This window comes from Hippopotamus amphibius, chromosome X, assembly GCF_030028045.1.
Source record: "Hippopotamus amphibius kiboko isolate mHipAmp2 chromosome X, mHipAmp2.hap2, whole genome shotgun sequence".
Classification (NCBI taxonomy): Eukaryota; Metazoa; Chordata; class Mammalia; order Artiodactyla; family Hippopotamidae; genus Hippopotamus; species Hippopotamus amphibius.
The window spans coordinates 117,879,629-117,897,639 of record NC_080203.1 but is presented as its reverse complement, the minus strand read 5'-3'; the positions used below and the strand labels follow the sequence as shown (position 1 = coordinate 117,897,639).

The following is an 18,011-nucleotide window of genomic DNA, read 5'->3' as shown; positions in this document are numbered from 1 at the left end:
AACTTCCTACCGATGGACTTACCTTCCATATGTAATCGAGTGTGGCCTTAAGAAAGAGGGTGGCAGATCAGTCTATTGTGTCTTTCTGTGAACTTATACAAATACCCAGTTCTGCCCCTAGACTTCGGCAAGAGGGACCCCTGCCCTGGGCCCCTCATTTAGAGTGTTCTGTTTTGCCCTGGTCTGGCCATGCCTCTCCCCTCCTCAAGGAGTCTGTGGGGCCAAGGCAGCAGCCTTCTCCTTCTGCAACCCAGAATTCCCTGGGAGATGGCTCCAATCCTCCTTTCGGGGCCTCTTTGGGTCTCTTCCAGGATTCATTCTTCTGAGAGCCTCACCGAATGTCAAGGGGCTCAAGAATCCTTACCTGGCCCTCCAGGCTTTTATGAAGGTATATTGTAAATAGGTATTTTCAACATGTAGATATTACATTACATATAAACAGATAACTGTTTCAGTTAGCCTTTGTTGAGGAACAAACCAACCCAAACCTTAAAGGCCTGAAACAAGAGTGATTTAATATTTCTTATGATGCCTTGGGTTTGGTGGGTTTCCTCTGCTGAGATTGCCTAGGCTCATTCATACAGCTGCATTCAGCTGGAGGGTCGCCTGGCCTAGAAGGTCCATGATAATTTCAGTCACATGTCTGGCAGTTGGTGGTGGCTTAGTTCTTCTTCATGTGGCCTTACCTTCTCCAGGAGACTTCTTCAAAGGGCAGTCTCAGGCCTCCATTCAAATGTATTTAACATGGAAGGTGAAAGGCCTCTTAAGGCCTAGTTTAGAAACTCATGAAAAGTTACTGTGCTACTTTTTGTTAGTCAAAGCGAGTCACAAGGCCAACCCAGATTCAAGGCAGGGGAAATAGATCCTGGTGGCAGTGGCGAAGCACCTTGCAGAAGGATGAAAGGAATGGAAGGAAATGTCACATGCATTCTGGCTAACAATTTACCGTACACTCCATTTGTATTCCTGTTCTAGGTCCCACAGATATTAGGAATGGTCCTGCAAAAACCAATAACAATAACATCAAACTTTTCTCCTCTCACTCTGAGTATAATAGTTTAATATAGTGAAGTTGATTCAGGGAGTCATTTGAGGGGAAATGTAAAAGTCAAGGCTTGGGAACTGGTTGATATGAAATCGTTGTTTAATTTGGAGGAGACCAGTACACAATGTTCAGTGCTTGTCATTAATCCTATGATTTTCTTTTTAAATAGCTGCTTCCATCTTGAGTAAAGTAAATCTGTCTGTGGACCCTTGTGATAATTTCTTCCGGTTCGCTTGTGATGGCTGGATAAACAGTAATCCAATTCCTGAAGATATGCCAAGCTATGGGATTTATCCTTGGCTGAGACGTAATGTTGACCTCAAGTTGAAGGGTAAGTTTCTACTGGGGTTTGGTGATGCACTTTACAGAGAGCAGTATTTGACAAGAAAAACAAAGTTTTGGATTTGAAGCATGACTGCTCACTTTTAAACTATACGAAATTCATTTCCAAGATTTTTTAAAATGGACGATTGAAAGGAAAGTTGTGGAATTCCAATCTCTCAGATCTCAATGCAAGCCTAGTGTAGTTTATTATGTTCACATTTGATAATAGTAAGTTCTGCTGCTGAAGGATAAATAGCATTTGATTGAGGTTGGGAGCAAAGGAATAGTTAAAGAAAATTAGGTTATATTGGTATACTTATCTGTCTTATGTTCAGAGCAAACTTCATCACTTGTTCATTGTGTCCTGGATTTTCATGGTTTACAAAATGTACTTAACACTTCATTGTCTTTTGACATCACTTTTGAGAACTCTGGATGACCTTGTGTTTGTCATATTGTTCCTGTTAATTTCTGAGTTGGCTCTGGGGAGACTGTCCTTTCTCCCATGGCCTCTCAAGCAATGGCAAGCTCACACACACCTACTCACATCTGCGTGCATGCACACATACTCTTCAGAAGTTGGAAATGTCTTTTGCTAGAGGATCTTCTGCTCACAATTGATCTAGTTTTTATGCTGAGCTGTTGGAGAAAACCACTTCAGATTGGAAGCAGGGAGATTTTAAGGTCAGGTAAGGTCATTATTTTGAGAAGGCAGAGATAGTATATATATTTTTTGCTTTCTTATAACTGAATTATGCCATATAACTTGCATTCAGTAACACACCTAAAAGAATTTCTGAAAATTTTTGAGAATCATCATTTTTCTTCTCCATATCCTTTTCCCCAAGATTTTAAGAATTAAGTTCATTAACTTTAATGAAAATTAACTATGTATCAATTTATATATATGTTATAACATCTGAAACGATTGGCAAAATGATTAGATACCTATTATCAATTGTAAGGAAAAATGTGCTTAAATTTCACAACTGGATATAAATCATATGGACTTACATTTTCTACTAGAAGGCTTAAACGTAGTCTTCATAAGTTATAAATGAGAATTTGCAAGAATGTTAAGTGTTTTCCCATAACCCAACAGGTGGGATTCCTGTACTATGGAACCCTAAATAGGACCTTGAGGAATGAGTTTACTGTAGGATATTAACTCATGTCGGTCCTTTACCTACCATTCTTGCCAGTTTCCTGTTTGCCTTCTCTGGCTTCTTTTCTTCCTAGACAGAGAGATGTGTGCATGTGTGCACATGTGTACACACACACAATAGCACAAGCAGAAATACCACTGAAGGGTAAGAAAAAGTCAATATTTCCAGATAGATGACCCTTTTATATTAGTTATAGCCTAAAGATTTCTATCTTCAGGGCATGAAGCAGTTATAATAATTTAAAGAATTTCTGGGAATGTCTTATTGTAAAAACTAAAATCACTATTAATGGGCTTTGTTTGAGGAGGATACTGTATATAGGCTAAAATTCATAGACGTAAGAGCAAATTGTTCAGAGCAGCACAAGTTTTTTTTTTTCTACTTTTAAAAACGAAAAAATTTTATTTCCAAGCTCAGTTGTGAAAATAAAAAGGAGCAAAAATAACATGCAAAAAGTAAAAAGAAAGTCACACATAAATCCACCCGTAGAAATAACTGCTAATAAAGCAATAGGGTATGTATCTTTCCAGGTTTTTTCTTCCCCGTGTGTGGGTGCATATGCATAATCTCATATGCACAGCCATATATTTTAACAAATAAAAGAAAACTGATATTATGCATGCTGCTCTGCCACCTGCTTTAACAAATAATGTGTTCCTCACAGACATGGATTATGTCAGTAGATGTCTTTCCTTATTATAAATAACACTATAATAAATACCTAAGTTTACACATCTTTATAGCCTTATCTAAATGTATCCTTAGGATAAATTCCCAGAAATGAAATTGTTGTATTGAAATACTATTTACCATTTCATTTTTGTTGCATATAATAGAATCGCCCTTTAGAATGTTATTTTTAGGTCTTCATGTATTTTCTTGCTGGTCTAAATGGTAACTTCTGTCAATCATCAATTTTTTTGTGGTATAAAGTAGGAGTCAGCAAACTGTGGCCCGTGGGCCAAATCCAGCCCACTGCCTGTTTTTGTAAATAAAGTTTTATTGAAAGACAGCCACATCCATTCATTTATGCAATATCACTGGCTGCTTTTGCACCACAAACGGCAGAGTTGAGTAGTTGTTATGGAGACCATGTGACTGTGAAGCCCATATGACTCGCAAAGCCTAAAATATTTACTCTCTGACCTCATGGAAAAAGTTTGCTAACTCCTGATGCCTGTTGTAAAGCTTTGGTATATCTATCTTGGATCTAATTAGAACTATTTTATTAACTGATAGCTTTTTGGCTGATTTTTGGGGTTTTTTTGATAGAGAATCATAAAATTAAGAAATAATTATAATTTTTGTCTCTCTTTCCTTTTACTATATTGATTAGAGCCTCAGCATGATGTTGAATTATAGCAATGGTGATGGGTAGAATTTTCTTATTCCTAGCTTGGGTGGTAATGCCTCTAGCATGCTCCCCAATATATATTTTCTTCGTTTCTAATATTTTTTATTGTGTTCTGTTATTCTTAGTTTGCAGAAGGTGTTGCTCAAGAAAAATCTCTTCACTATTTATCAAGAGATTCACATCGAGTATCTCTTTTAACTTCTCTAGATTTTCTCATTCTGAAATAACCTTATAATCTTGAAATAAATCTTGCTTATGAAGGGTTTATTATTTTAAGACATTGCTAGAGTTGAATAAGCTAGTGTTTTCTTATATTTGTGTCTATATTTATGATTCATATTGGTCCATGGGTTTTGTGTGCTAGGTTTGTCAAATTCTGTTATTAAGATTGTGCTGGCCTTGTGAAATGAAATGGGGGGAGGCTCCCATATATTTCTATGCTCTGGGAAAGACACAGACAAATAAATCTCAAGTTATTCTGTGACAAGCACTGTAAAGGATGAATTAAAAAAGTCATAGGGCTCTTGCTTCAAGTGCCAAGAAGGAGAGGAAATGGTGGAGTAGGGTCTCTTTTTAAATTAGTATCATCTTGTACCAGATGTATGTGCTTGAAATATAAAATATGTATTCTTTAAACTTTTAAATTTTGAGGTAATTCACACTTAAAAGTTGGAAAGAATAGCACAAGGAACTCCCATATACCCTTTACCCAGATTTCCTGATTGTTACTGTTTTGCTGTACTGTATTTGCTTTATCATATTATTCTTTCATTCTATCTATAAATGTATAGCTATTATCTCATTCTGTCTATATCTGTATATTTATACATATAGATAGAAATATGTAAATGTATAAGATGATACTGATACACAGATTTATAGATACATATCTTTCTAAACTCTGCAAGTATGTGTATGTTGCAGATAATTAGATATTCTTAAAGTACATAAGTAGAGCTTTTCAAATATCAGATGTGCTGCCAATCTTATTTTTTAAACACTAGATATTTATTTATTTATTTAGCATGCAAGTTGTTTATTTTGGGAAATGATCTCAGGAAATAGAGGTGGGGACTGGGAAGAGTGAAAGCTGGAAGGGAGGAAAAGCCAATCCAAGAATTAAACACTAGGTCTTTAAATTCTATCTATGTGTCTTTATTCTTTTTTTTAAATTAATTAATTAATTTATTTTATTGGCTGTGTTGGGTCTTCGTTGCTGCACACGGGCTTTCTCTAGTTGTGGCGAGCGGGGGCTACTCTTCATTGTGGTGCACGGGCTTCTCATTGTGGTGACCTCTCTTGTTGCAGGGCACGGGCTCTAGGCACGTGGGCTTCAGTAGTTGTGGCACATGGGCTCAATTGTTGTGGCTCACGGGCTCTAGAGTGCATGCTCAATTGTTGTGGCACATGGGTTTAGTTGCTCCGCGGCACGTGGTATCTTCCTGGGGCAGGGATCGAACCCATGTCTCCTGCATTGGCAGGTGGATTCTTACCCACTGCGCCACCTAGGAAGTCCTATATGTCTTTATTCTATATCTGTGTATCTCTCAGTCTATCTACTTATCTATCTAACCATCCAGGTGATACAAGCTCATTGTAGATCAGCTATAAATGACTACCGAGAAGAAACATACTTCAGATCCCAATACTCAGTGATAACTTTTTAAATGCAAATATACATGTAAAATTATGTATATATCTCAAAAGGGATCATATATTCTATTTTTATAATCTGTTATTTTTACTTGACATGTTAACATCTTTTCAGGTCAGTAAGAACAGATCTATACCATCATTTGCCATGACTGCTTTGTATGGATATACTACAGTTTGTTTAATCAGTTCATGTATTGCCATTTAGGTGGTTTCCAGATTTTTTCCTCATTGTAAGCCACTCAGAGCCTGAGTTTTGATGCCACAGAGTTGGAATTGAATCCTGGTTCTCTTTCATTTCTCCTCTGTGTCACTTTTGGTCAATTACTTAGCTCACCTAGCTCAGCTTTTTTATCTTTTAAATGGAGATAAGAATACCCATTTCATAGGATTTGTGAGGGCTAAAGGAGGTGACCTATGTAAATTACCCAGTCTAGTTCCTGGCATATAGCAGGCCCTCAAGCAATATTTGTCCTTTGCTCCTCCATTTTGTCTCAAAGATAGTTCTAAGGCTCATGAAGCAGTGTCCATCAAATGCTTTAAGTTTTATTCTGGTCTTATCCTCTGTAAATATCGTGTGCTTTCAAAAATATTGAATACTGTCTAGATATTTTTCCTCACCCTTGATAAAAAGAACATCCAAAAATAAAACCCAATATGACCAATCAAAAGAACACCGTTTTCTTACGGCTGATAGAGAACACATAGAAACGGCTGTCCAGTTTGTGAAATAAAGTGGATTTGACAGACCTGGCTGATGAAAAATTGCCCTGTATTGAAGTCAGCAACCTGACTTCATGAATTTTTTTCTTTAAATGGCATATAAGACTCATATTTCTACTTGGAAAATACAATTATTTCTTGTTCTCTCCAAGAATTAGGATTTTTTTTTTTAAAAAAAGGCTGAATGTAGTCATGTTTGAATGTCTTAAAATTTCCTTCCTACAAAACCTCCCAAATTTGTTTTCATGTGACCATGAAGATGACATAGCATGCATTGCTTATGAATGAACAGATGAAAATTTTGCAAATGAGCACTTATGAAACATGAGGCAATGAGTGAGATAGAACACTTGTGTCAAACAGAAGACAGATGACTCAGGGTAGGGCCAGCTCATCTCTGTTATGGAATAGCAATCTTTGCCAATATTTTATAAAGAAATGCAGTATATTATTATGTTCAAGCATAGATAGCACCAGCAGAACAATAAGATGAAGTAGGGTCTATGCGTTAATGGGCAGAGAAAGATGATTGTGACTCATAGATTGGTTGTTTATTTGTAAATACCTGCTGGCTGAGGTTTAAATGATTCTCATAATTAAACAAACCCCCTATGATCTTGTTTTTCCTATTAGTGATCCTAGCCAAATCACTTTTTACAGATATTAAAAAGCTGGAAACTTCCGTTCAGCTCCTGTGAAGTCATTTGATAATAAGAAAGTTTAGATCATTGAAGACATAGTGAATTGTGTCATTTTCCTCATACCATGAACATAGTATAATGATGTACCAAATTAAGCCTTGACATCATTAAGCTCTTTGAAACAAATGATGTCAGACTAGAAAAAACAAAACGGGGATGTGGTGGGGAAGTGCTGAGGAGCAGCCAGGCACTGTGGTGCACTTTTTATTCCTGGTGAAAACTCAGTGCCTGTAAGTCTCATTGAATCTGCTATATAGACTGAGTGCGCCCACTCAGGGCAGATTCCTGCTTTTCTGACCATGCTGGCTCTTTTTCATGTGGCTGCAGAGGAAGCAACAAATTGCCAAGTTATATATACATTGGTATTGGTCCTGTGTGCACAGAGGGGAGCTGTGTAAAGATGGGCCCTTATCTAAGACTTTTAGAATGTGAAATGAAATGATTTTACCTGAAAAGTTTGTTGTTGTTGTTGTTGTTCCTATTTTTCTGAATTGCATTACCCCATTTGAGCATGGGTGGGATGGGAGTGTGGGTGCGTGGATTGTGAGGAAGAGGAAAGAAGTTGTCAAATTTTTAAAAATTTAGCAATTTCCTGTTAGGAGACATTCACTTCAAATACAAAAATGAATTTCTTCCTGAAGTCTCTGTGAAAAATGTACATTTAGCTCTTCGACATGACCTCTTTCTAAATAGCTTAAGGAAGTAAAGAGGCCATGAGGATGGACACCATGTGTAAAAGCTTGTATTCTGGTAGTTCTGACAGTCAGCATTTTAGATTTTCTTCTTGTGTATCCATTTCCACCCCCAGTACATGTCCTTGTCTTACTTTTTGACATCTACCTGTTCCAAGCTTTTTATTTTAAGATCTGATCTTTTCCCCTGTGGCTTTAATGTAGTTTTTTTTTGTAGTGGTTAATATTACAAAAATGTTAGGTACACTTGATACAAACCAGACCTGTTCATTCCATTCATTCTGATTTGTATGCTCTTTAATTTGGGGGAAATGTGCTCACTTCAAATAGATTGAAATATGCAGCATTTTGATTGTATTCATCTGTGAACACAAGACTGTCTTCTGAGCTTTTGCTTTTTTCCTGTCACCAGTGGCTTTTAGTCACAAGTAACAGAAACATCAACTCAGACTGGCCTAAACAATAAAGGAAATTTGTTGGCTCATGTAACCAAAATATCTAGTAATCATGTGGGCTTCAGGTAAGGGTTGATCTAGCAGCTGAACCATACCATTAAGGATCACATTTCTTTCTTTGTCTCTACTCTGACATCCAGTGTCTCATGCTTTCTCAGTCTGCTTGGTCATGAGATTGTTGCCAGTAGCAATCAGAATTTAGACTTCCTCAGTGCCATTGAGCAAGAGGTATTGTGTTAGGCATAGGAGGATGCAGAAGTTAATGAGGCCCCCAAGACTACCACATGGAAATTAAAAATCTGCACATCACAAAATATTTCAATAGGTACTGTAATCAAGACCCTAGAGGGAATTCCCTGGAGATCCAATGGTTAGGACTTGGCTCTTTCACTGCCGGAACCTGGGTTCAACCCCTGGTCAGGGAACTAAGATTCCCTGACCTAAGCCTCATAGCAGGGCCAAAAAAATAAATAAGTAAAAGACTCTAGAATTACACTGTTCAATATGGTAGCCACTAGTCACATGTGGCTTTTGAGCACTTGAAATATGGCTAGTTGGACTTTAGATGTGCTGTAAGTGTAAAATACACACCAAATTTCAGAGACTTCATTTAGAAAGCATGTAAAATATCTCACTAATAAATTTTTTTTTAATTTTTTAATTTTTTTAATTTTATATATTTATTTTTTTTGGGGGGTACACCAAGTTCAATCATCTGTTTTTTTTGTTTGTTTTTTAAATTTTATTTTATTTTATTTTTTGGGGGATACACCAAGTTCAATCATCTGTTTTTATACACATATCCCTGTATTCCCTCCCTTCCTTGACTCCCCCCCCTCGAGTCCCCCCCACTCTCCCCGCCCCAGTCCTCTAAGGCATCTTCCATCCTCGAGTTGGACTCCCTTTCAACAACTTCCCACTGGCTATCTATTTTACACTTGGTAGTATATATATGTCTGTGCTACTCTCTCGCTTTGTCTCAGCTTCCCCTTCACCCCCCGCCCCCTCCCAAACCTCGAGTTCTCCAGTCCATTCTCTGCACCTGCGTCCTTGTTCTTGTCACTGAGTTCATCAGTACCATTTTTAGATTCCGTATATGTGAGTTAGCATACAATATTTGTCTTTCTCTTTCTGACTTACTTCACTCTGTATGACAGATTGTAGTTCTATCCACCTCATTACATATAGCTCCATCTCATCCCTTTTAATAGCTGAGTAATATAACATTGTGTATATATGCCACATCTTCTTTATCCATTTGTTTGTTGATGGGCATTTAGGTTGCTTCCATGTCCTGGCTATTGTAAATAGTGCTGCAATAAACATTATGGTACATGTTTCTTTTGGGATTATGGTTTTCTCTGGGTATATGCCCAGGAGTGGGATTACTGGATCATATGGGAGTTCTATTTGTAGTTTTTTAAGGAACCTCCAAACTGTTTTCCATAGTGGCTGTACCAACTTACATTCCCACCAACAGTGCAGGAGAGTTCCCTTTTCTCCACACCCTCTCCAACATATGTTGTTTCCAGATTTTGTGATGATGGCCATTCTGATTGGTGTGAGGTGATACCTCATTGTGGCTTTGACGTGCATTTCTCTGATGATGAGTGATGTTGAGCATCTTTTCATGTATTTGTTGGCCATCTGTATGTCTTCTTTGGAGAAATGTCTATTTAGGTCTTCCGCCCATTTGTGGATTGGGTTATTTGCTTTTTTGGTATGAAGCTGCATGAGCTGCTTGTATATTTTGGAGGTTAATCCTTTGTCCGTTGCTTCATTGGCAACTATTTTTTCCCATTTTGAGGGTTGCCTTCTAGTCTTGTTTATGGTTTCTTTTGCTGTGCAAAAGCTTTTAAGTTTCATGAGGTCCCATTTGTTTATTCTTGATTTTAATTCCATGATTCTAGGAGGTGGGTCAAAAAGGATCTTGCTTTGATGGATGTCATAGAGTGTTCTGCCTATGTTTTCCTCTAGGAGTTTTATAGTGTCTGGCCTTACATGTAGGTCTTTAATCCATTTGGAGTTTATTTTTGTGTATGGTGTTAGGAAGTGTTCTAATTTCATTCTTTGACATGTAGCTGTCCAATTTTCCCAGCACCACTTATTGAAGAGGCTGTCTTTTTTCCATTGTATATTCTTGCCTCCTTTGTCAAAGATAAGGTGCCCATATGTGTTTGGGCTTACTTCTGAGTTCTCTATTCTATTCCATTGATCTTCCTTTCTATTTTTGTGCCAGTACCATACTGTCTTGATCACTGTGGCCTTGTAGTATAGTTTGAAGTCAGGAAGCCTGATTCCACCAACTCCATTTTTCCTTCTCAAGATTGCTTTGGCTATTCGGGGTCGTTTGTGTTTCCATACAAATCGTAAGATTTCTGCTCTAGTTCTGTGAAAAATGCCATTGGTCATTTGATCGGGATTGCATTGAATCTGTAAATTGCTTTGGGTAGTACAGTCATTTTCACGATGTTGATTCTTCCAATCCAGGAACATGGTATGTCCCTCCATCTGTTTGTGTTGTCTTTGATTTCTTTCATCAATGTCTTAAAGTTTTCTGCATACAGATCTTTTGCCTCCTTAGGCAGGTTTATTCCTAGGTATTTTATTCTTTTGGTTGCAATGGTGAATGGGAGAGTTTCCTTAATTTCTCTTTCTGCTCTTCCGTTGTTCGTGTATAGGAATGCAAGAGATTTCTGTGCATTAATTTTGTATCCTGCTATTTTACTAAACTCATCAATGAGTGCTAGCAGTTTTCTGGTAGAGTCTTTAGGGTTTTCTATATATAATATCATGTCATCTGCAAAGAGTGACAATTTTACTTCTTCTTTTCCAGTTTGGATTCCTTTGATTTCTTTTTCTTCTCTGATTGCTGTGGCTAAAACTTCCAAAACTATGTTGAATAATAATGGTGAGAGTGGACACTCTTGTCTTGTTCCTGTTCTTTGAGGGAATTCTTTCAGTTTTTCCCCATTGAGAACAATGTTGGCTTTTGGTTTTTCATATATGGCTTTTATTATGTTGAGGTAATTTCCTTCTATGCCCATTTTCTGGAGACCTTTTATCATAAATGGATGTTGAACTTTGTCAAAAGCTTTTTCTGCATCTATTGAGATGATCATATGGTTTTTATCCTTCAATTTGTTGATATGATGTATCACGTTGATTGATTTGCATATACTGAAGAATCCTTGCATCCCAGGGATAAACCCCACTTGATCATGGTGTATGATTTTTTTAATGTGCTGTTGGAGTCTGTTAGCTAGTATTTTGTTGAGGATTTTTGCATCTATATTCATCAGTGATATTGGTCTGTAATTTTCTTTTTTTGTGACATCTTTGCCTGGTTTTGGTATCAGGGTGATGGTGGCCTCGTGGAATGAGTTTGGGAGTGTTCCGCCTTCTGCGATATTTTGGAAGAGTTTGAGAAGGATAGGTGTTAGCTCTTCTCTAAATGTTTGATAGAATTCGCCCGTGAACCCATCTGGCCCTGGGCTTTTGTGTGTTGGGAGATTTTTAATCACTGCCTCAATTTCCGTACTTGTGATTGGTCTGTTCATGGTTTCTATTTCTTCCTGGTTCAGTCTTGGAAGATTGTATTTTTCTAAGAATGTATCCATTTCTTCCAGGTTATGCAATGTATTGGCATATAGTTGCTTGTAGTAGTCTCTCATGATCTTTTGTATTTCTGTGGTGTCCGTTGTTACTTCTCCTTTTTCATTTCTAATTCTGTTGATTTGCATCTTCTCCCTTTTTTTCTTGATGAGTCTGGCTTATGGTTTATCAATTTTGTTAATCTTCTCAAAGAACCAGCTTTTAGTTTTATTAATTTTTGCTATTGCTTCCTTCCTTTCTTTTTCATTTATTTCTGCTCTGATCTTTATGATTTCTTTCCTTCCACTCACTTTGGGGTTTCTTTGTTCTTCTTTTTCTAATTGTTTGAGGTGTAAGGTTAGGTTGTTTATTCGATAATTTTCTTGTTTCTTAAGGTAGGACTGTATTGCTATAAATTTCCCTCTTAGAACTGCTTTTGCTGCATCCCATAGGTTTGGGGTTGTTGTGTTTTCGTTGTTGTTCGTTTCTAGATATTTTTTGATTTCCTCTTTGATTTCTGTAGTGATTTCTTGGTTGTTTAAGAGTGAATTGTTTAGCCTCCATGTGTTTGTATTTTTTGCAGTTTTTTTTCTGTAATTGATATCTAGTCTCCTGGCGTTGTGGTCTGAGAAGATGCTTGATATGATTTCAAGTTTCTTGAATTTGCTGAGGTTTGATTTGTGACCCAAGATGTGATCTATCCTGGAAAATGTTCTGTGTGCACTTGAGAAGAAAGTGTATTCCGTCGTTTTTGGATGAAATGTCCTATAAATATCAATTAAGTCGAGATGGTCTAATGTGTCATTTAAAGCTTGTGTGTCTTTATTTATTTTCTGTTTGGATGATCTGTCCATTGATATAAGTGGGATGTTCAAGTCTCCCACTATTATTGTGTTATGGTCGATGTCCCCTTTTATAGCTGTTAGCATTTGCCTTATGTATTGAGGTGCTCCTATGTTGGGGGCATAGATATTTACCATTGTGATCTGTTCTTCTTGAATGGATCCCTTGATCATTATGTAGTGTCCTTCCTTGTCTCTTTTAATAGTCTTTACTTTAAGGTCTAATTTGTCTGATATGAGTATTGCTACTCTAGCTTTCTTTTGACTTCTATTTGCATGGAATATCTTTTGCATCCCTTTACTTTCAGTCTATATGTATCCCTTGGTCTGAAGTGGGTTTCTTGTAGGCAGCATGTAGAAGGGTCTTGTTTTTGTATCCATTCAGCCAGTCTGTGTCTTTTGGTTGGAGCATTTAATCCATTTACATTTAAGGTGAGTATTGACATGTGTGTTCCAATTACCATTTTCTGAATTGTTTGGGGTTTGTATTTGTAGGTGTTTTCCTTTTCTTGTGTTTCCTACTTAGAGAAGTTCCTTTAGCACTTGTTGTAAGGCTGGTTTGGTGGTGCTGAATTCTCTTAACTTTTGCTTGTCTGGAAAGCTTTTGATTTCTCCATCGAATCTGAATGAGATTCTTGCTGGGTAGAGTATCCTTTGCTGTAGGTTTCTCTCTTTCAGGACTTTCAGTATATCCTGCCATCCCTTCTGGCCTGCAGAGTTTCTGTAGAGAGGTCGGCTGTTATCCTTATGGGTTTTCCCTTATATGTTATTTGTTGCTTTTCTCTTGCTGCTTTTAATATTTTTTCTTTATGTTTAATTGTTGTTAGTTTGATTAATATGTGCCTTGGTGTATTTCTCCTTGTGTTTATTCTGTTTGGGACTCTCTGTGCTTCTTGGACTTGGTGAATTATTTCCTTTGCCATGTTGGGGAAGTTTTCCACTATAACCTCTTCAAATATTTTCTCAGACCCTTTCTTGTTTTCTTCTTCTTCTGGGATGCATATAATTCGAATGTTAGTATGCTTAATGTTATCACTGAGGTCTCTGAGACTGTCTTCTATTCTTTTTATTCTTTTTTCTTTTTCCTGCTCTGTGGCAGTTATTTCCCCCATTCTATCTTCCAACTCACTTATTCGTTCTTCTGCCTCAGTCATTCTGCTGGTTATAGCATCTAGAGTATTTTTAATTTCAGTTATTTTGTTGTCCATTGCTGTTTGTTTTTCTGAGTTCTTATGAACTGTTTCTTGTACTTTCTCTATTTTGTTATCGAAATTTTGTATCATTTTTACTATCATTACTCTAAATTCTTTTTCAGGCATTTTTCCTATTTCCTCCTCATTTATTTGGTCTTGTGGGTTTTTTTCCTGCTCCTTTGCCTGCATGGTGTTTCTTTGTTTCCTCATGGTTGTCCAGACTTTTGGGGTTGCTTGTCCTGGCGATAGATGTGTTTGTAGAAGACTGTCCAAGCCTCAGACTAATGTCCAAGTATTGGATTAAGCAAATACTAAGTCTAGGAAACACATACATGTATAAGACACACAATTACTGAATCCATTAGGACATAAGGCTCTGGAAAGACCTGACAGAACCCCAGTATGCTACCAGATATTCAAAGAGAAACCCAACAGAAATTGACAACTGAAACAGAACAAATCAGAGACCAAAGCAAAAGCAAACTAACAAACAAATAACACCTTACACATACAAACACTAATCCAGGGAGATTTTGTAAGCTAGGATCAAATATAGAAAAGAGCTAGAGTACCACCAGACAGAATGGAGATTCTCAGAACGAAATTAGACAGTTGTACTAAGAACTAAGATAAAGACAAAAGCCTAATATTAAATACCAAGGCGGTGCGTCATCTGGAGAATAGAGCAAGGATTCTGAGCAGATCGATAGTGTTGCTTATAAGTATGTTAAGATAAAATATACTTAAAATGGCTGGAAGAAAGGGGAACAGAAGAGCATAATGTGGTTGGAAACATGGAAATAAAAAGAAAGGCATAGAAATGTATAAAAGATAGGGATGAAAGGAAAGTATGAGAGATATATTGTCCGTACTACCAAAAACTTAGCTAGATATAGAAGTATATAAAAAGGCAAAAAAATGAAAATAGAATAAAAATATCATTAAAAAATTATGTTATAAAACTTGTAGATCCCTTAGGACTAAGATCGTAATTAATAAAGGAAAAAAAAAAAGAGAGAGAAAAAAAATCCAGAACTGATCCCAGAATGGACCAGTTCAATAGGATCGATACTAATATTTCTGTTTCCATAGAGTCTCAGCTCTAAGTGTCTACTCGCCTTGGGTTTTTTTGCATTATTCTGTGACCAGCAGAGCTTCCTTTATTGTTCGTCTTTAATGTTGGTGTGTGGGGAGGGAGAGGGTACAATAGTGGCTCCCTCTCCTGGGAGTGAGTGAGCAGTGGTGCACTGTTGTTTCATTCGGGCTTGGAGGTGCCTGTTGCAGAGGGATGCTGGTGGCTCAGGCGTAAACAGAAAGTCTTAGAGTTGCGCCTCTCTTGGGTTTTTTTTTGTTGTTGTTGTGTTTTTTTTTTTTCTTGGCAGCCTCCCTGCTGCCCGTGTTGCAAGGGGTTTTAATCTAGCCCCACCCGAGTGCCTGAGGGTGCTTGTTATCCCTGAGCGCCTTAGGTGGCCCACAGGCGTCTCTCCACTGCCTGTTGCAGAGGTGCTGAAAGAGAGAGAGAGGCTATGCGCGCGGCTCCTCCCCCCCGCCCGTGAGCCTGCAGCCTCCAGCCGCCATCATGGCCGGGCTGCTCTCAGGGACGGGCACTCCTCTCCGCGGACCTCCTCCCTCCTGTCCTCTCGGTCCGTCACCCTACCGGCAACAATGTTTCTCCCCCTGAACCAGCTCTCCGGTTCCCACGCTCCCGCTCCTGGACCCTCTGTTCAGCCGCGGATCGATGTCTCGGTCCGGGAATGCTGAGCTGCGCTGCGGACCCTCCGTATGTTTCTCACTCCCTCCCGTCTGCCACAGCTCCGCCGCTTCACCCTCTTTGAGCCGTCGTAGATGCCTCCCTACCGGTTATGTCGGGCTCCTTGTGGTCCTTTCTGGTGTCCGAGGCCATCTGCTGGTGTTCAGCAGGTTCTCTGTGGGAATTATTGTGTCCTTCCGTGCATTCCCAATGCATCTGTGGAGAGGGATGCACTCCACGTCTCTCTACTTCGCCGCCATCTTTTTCCTCCTCTCACTAATAAATTGATGATTTATTTCATCAATTACACATTGAAATGATATTTTAAGATACATTGGGTTAAATAAAATATATTATTAAACATAATCTCACATGTTGTGTTTTACTTGCTCAAATATAGCTACATGGAAATTAACAATTATGTATTTGGCTCAGATGATATTTCTATCAGACAATGCTGTTCTGGAGTCCTGAATAGGCCATTAGAAAGGTGAGCTATCTGTGAATAAATTCAAATTTATTTCAGTGATAGAGAAGGATCAGAGAAACCTTTATTAAAAATAGTTTTCTACTCCCACCTCCAGTCCCTCTCTATCCTGTTACCCTGTTAGTGTCCTCTGTGGTACTTCTAACCATCAGAAATTATCTCGTTTGTATACTTGCTTATTTGTTTTTCTCATCTGTGCTTGCTTGCTCCCCTCCCTTCCCCCTCACCCCATGGTAAATTACCTGAGAGCCAGAATCTCGTCCATTTGGGGCTTCACTGTAACCCAGCACCCAGCACAGTGCCTGGCACATAGTCATTGCTCAGTAAATACTTGTTGAAGAAAAAGATCATGCTCTCTGTGTGTGACTGGGTGCAGCGTGGGCATGGCTGGCTGGCTGGGTGGGGTGGGGTGGCTTTGTCTTCTCCTCTTTCTCCCCTCCTCCTGGGCCTAGAGCCCTGCATGCTGTCCCAGAAGAGCCCTGAGTTGCAACCAGAGCTTGCCCCTGACAGGAAAGGAAGGGTAAGTGTCAGTTCTTCATTTGTGTCCTAGGCCTCAGAAAGGCAGGACAGGGGAATGGACAGTGTGGCAGGCTAGGGCCCTCCTTGGGTCTCCAAGACTCCCTGGTGGTGTGATCTTGTGTCAGTTAAAACAAGGAAAATAAGAATTTACAGGATGGCAGTCAAGTTTGGGCTCTGAAAAGAAATTGGGACTCTGCCACTTATTGGCTATATGACCACAGGCAAACCACTTCCTTCTGAGTCTCAGTTTCTTATCTGGCAATATGTTGGATGAATTCATTGAGATGCATCGAAAGTCTTCTCACAGGGTTTGATAAGTGGCATCTCTTATTACTGCTAATTTCATGAGGACTAAATGAACATTTTAAAAGCACTTGGCCCATAGTAATAGATGGTTAAGAAATGTTAGTTTCCTAGTCAAATAAAAATTAGAACTTTAATAAGAAAACTTTAACAGTATTATTAAAGTAAAATATTGTGATCTAGTTTTTCCCAAAAGTCTCATCATTCCTGCAAATGAGGCAGCTGGTCCTGCAAGAAGCAAACCTAGGAGTGAAAACGATAGATTAGGATATTTGTGTATTCCCAGCTTTTATTGCCAGACCTTGGTCATGACCTGAAACCCTGGAAGGTCTTGATAATCTAATTGGTCAGACAAAACACTCATTGGTGTATGTGAGTTTTAAATCTCTCTTATAGGGAAAGAGAGACGAGGAAAGGGAAGTTGATGAAAATAAGAAAAGGGGTCATCTTAGGCTGCTTTAGATCTTCTTTAGATACCACTGTTGTTTGTTTGTTCTTGTTGTTTGTACCAATTTCCCTTCTCTATTTTCTTTTCCTCATCCCTAGGGGATCTTTACCTTAGACCCACGTCCCCTCAAGAGAGCCATTGATAGAATTCAGGGACTTGAATAGGAAAAAAAAATGCATCTTTATTTTCACTAACCTCTGATGGAACTTTAGTATTTTCTTTAATTGTGACTGAAGGCTACAAACTCTGGTATTATTAGCTGTGATGTTGTTACCAATGGGAATCATCATTTTTTAAAAATCTTAATACAGATGTTGCAGGTATCTTGAAATATTATCTACATACATCACTGCTTCAAAATTATAGTAGTGACTAGACTCGATGCTAAATTGTATTTAATGAGTTAATGAAGTAGCACATATATCACGATGTCAAACAGTAAACTGTTTTGTTAATTGTTTTGAAATAACTGGTTTCCGTTGTAAACCTGTGTTTCTTATGTTCTTATAGACAGTATTCTGAGAATAGCCCATAGGTTTTAAAAACCTGCCCAGGAGTTGTATGGCACAAAAAGGATTAGGAACCCCTGCTTATGTAAAGATTGTTGGGGCACACCTCAAGAGGTATAGTTTTATTTCACTTTAGCCTTTCAGTGCATCCTAATTCAGGTGTTTTGAATGGAGATGGCTATTACATGGCCCTGTGGGTCCACTCATACCCAAATATTTGAACAGTGCACTGTCTAGAATCCCTGGGTAATGA

General features: G+C 38.3%; 1 protein-coding gene across 1 annotated transcript in view; it reads left to right on the top strand.

Moving 5' to 3' along the window:
• Positions 1-18,011, top strand: part of PHEX (phosphate regulating endopeptidase X-linked) — a 208,118-nt gene that overhangs the window by 10,255 nt on the left and 179,852 nt on the right. The window contains exon 3 of the mRNA XM_057718360.1: positions 1,215-1,376. Coding sequence (XP_057574343.1) covers positions 1,215-1,376 — 162 coding nt within the window. The remainder of the gene's footprint in view (positions 1-1,214; positions 1,377-18,011) is intronic.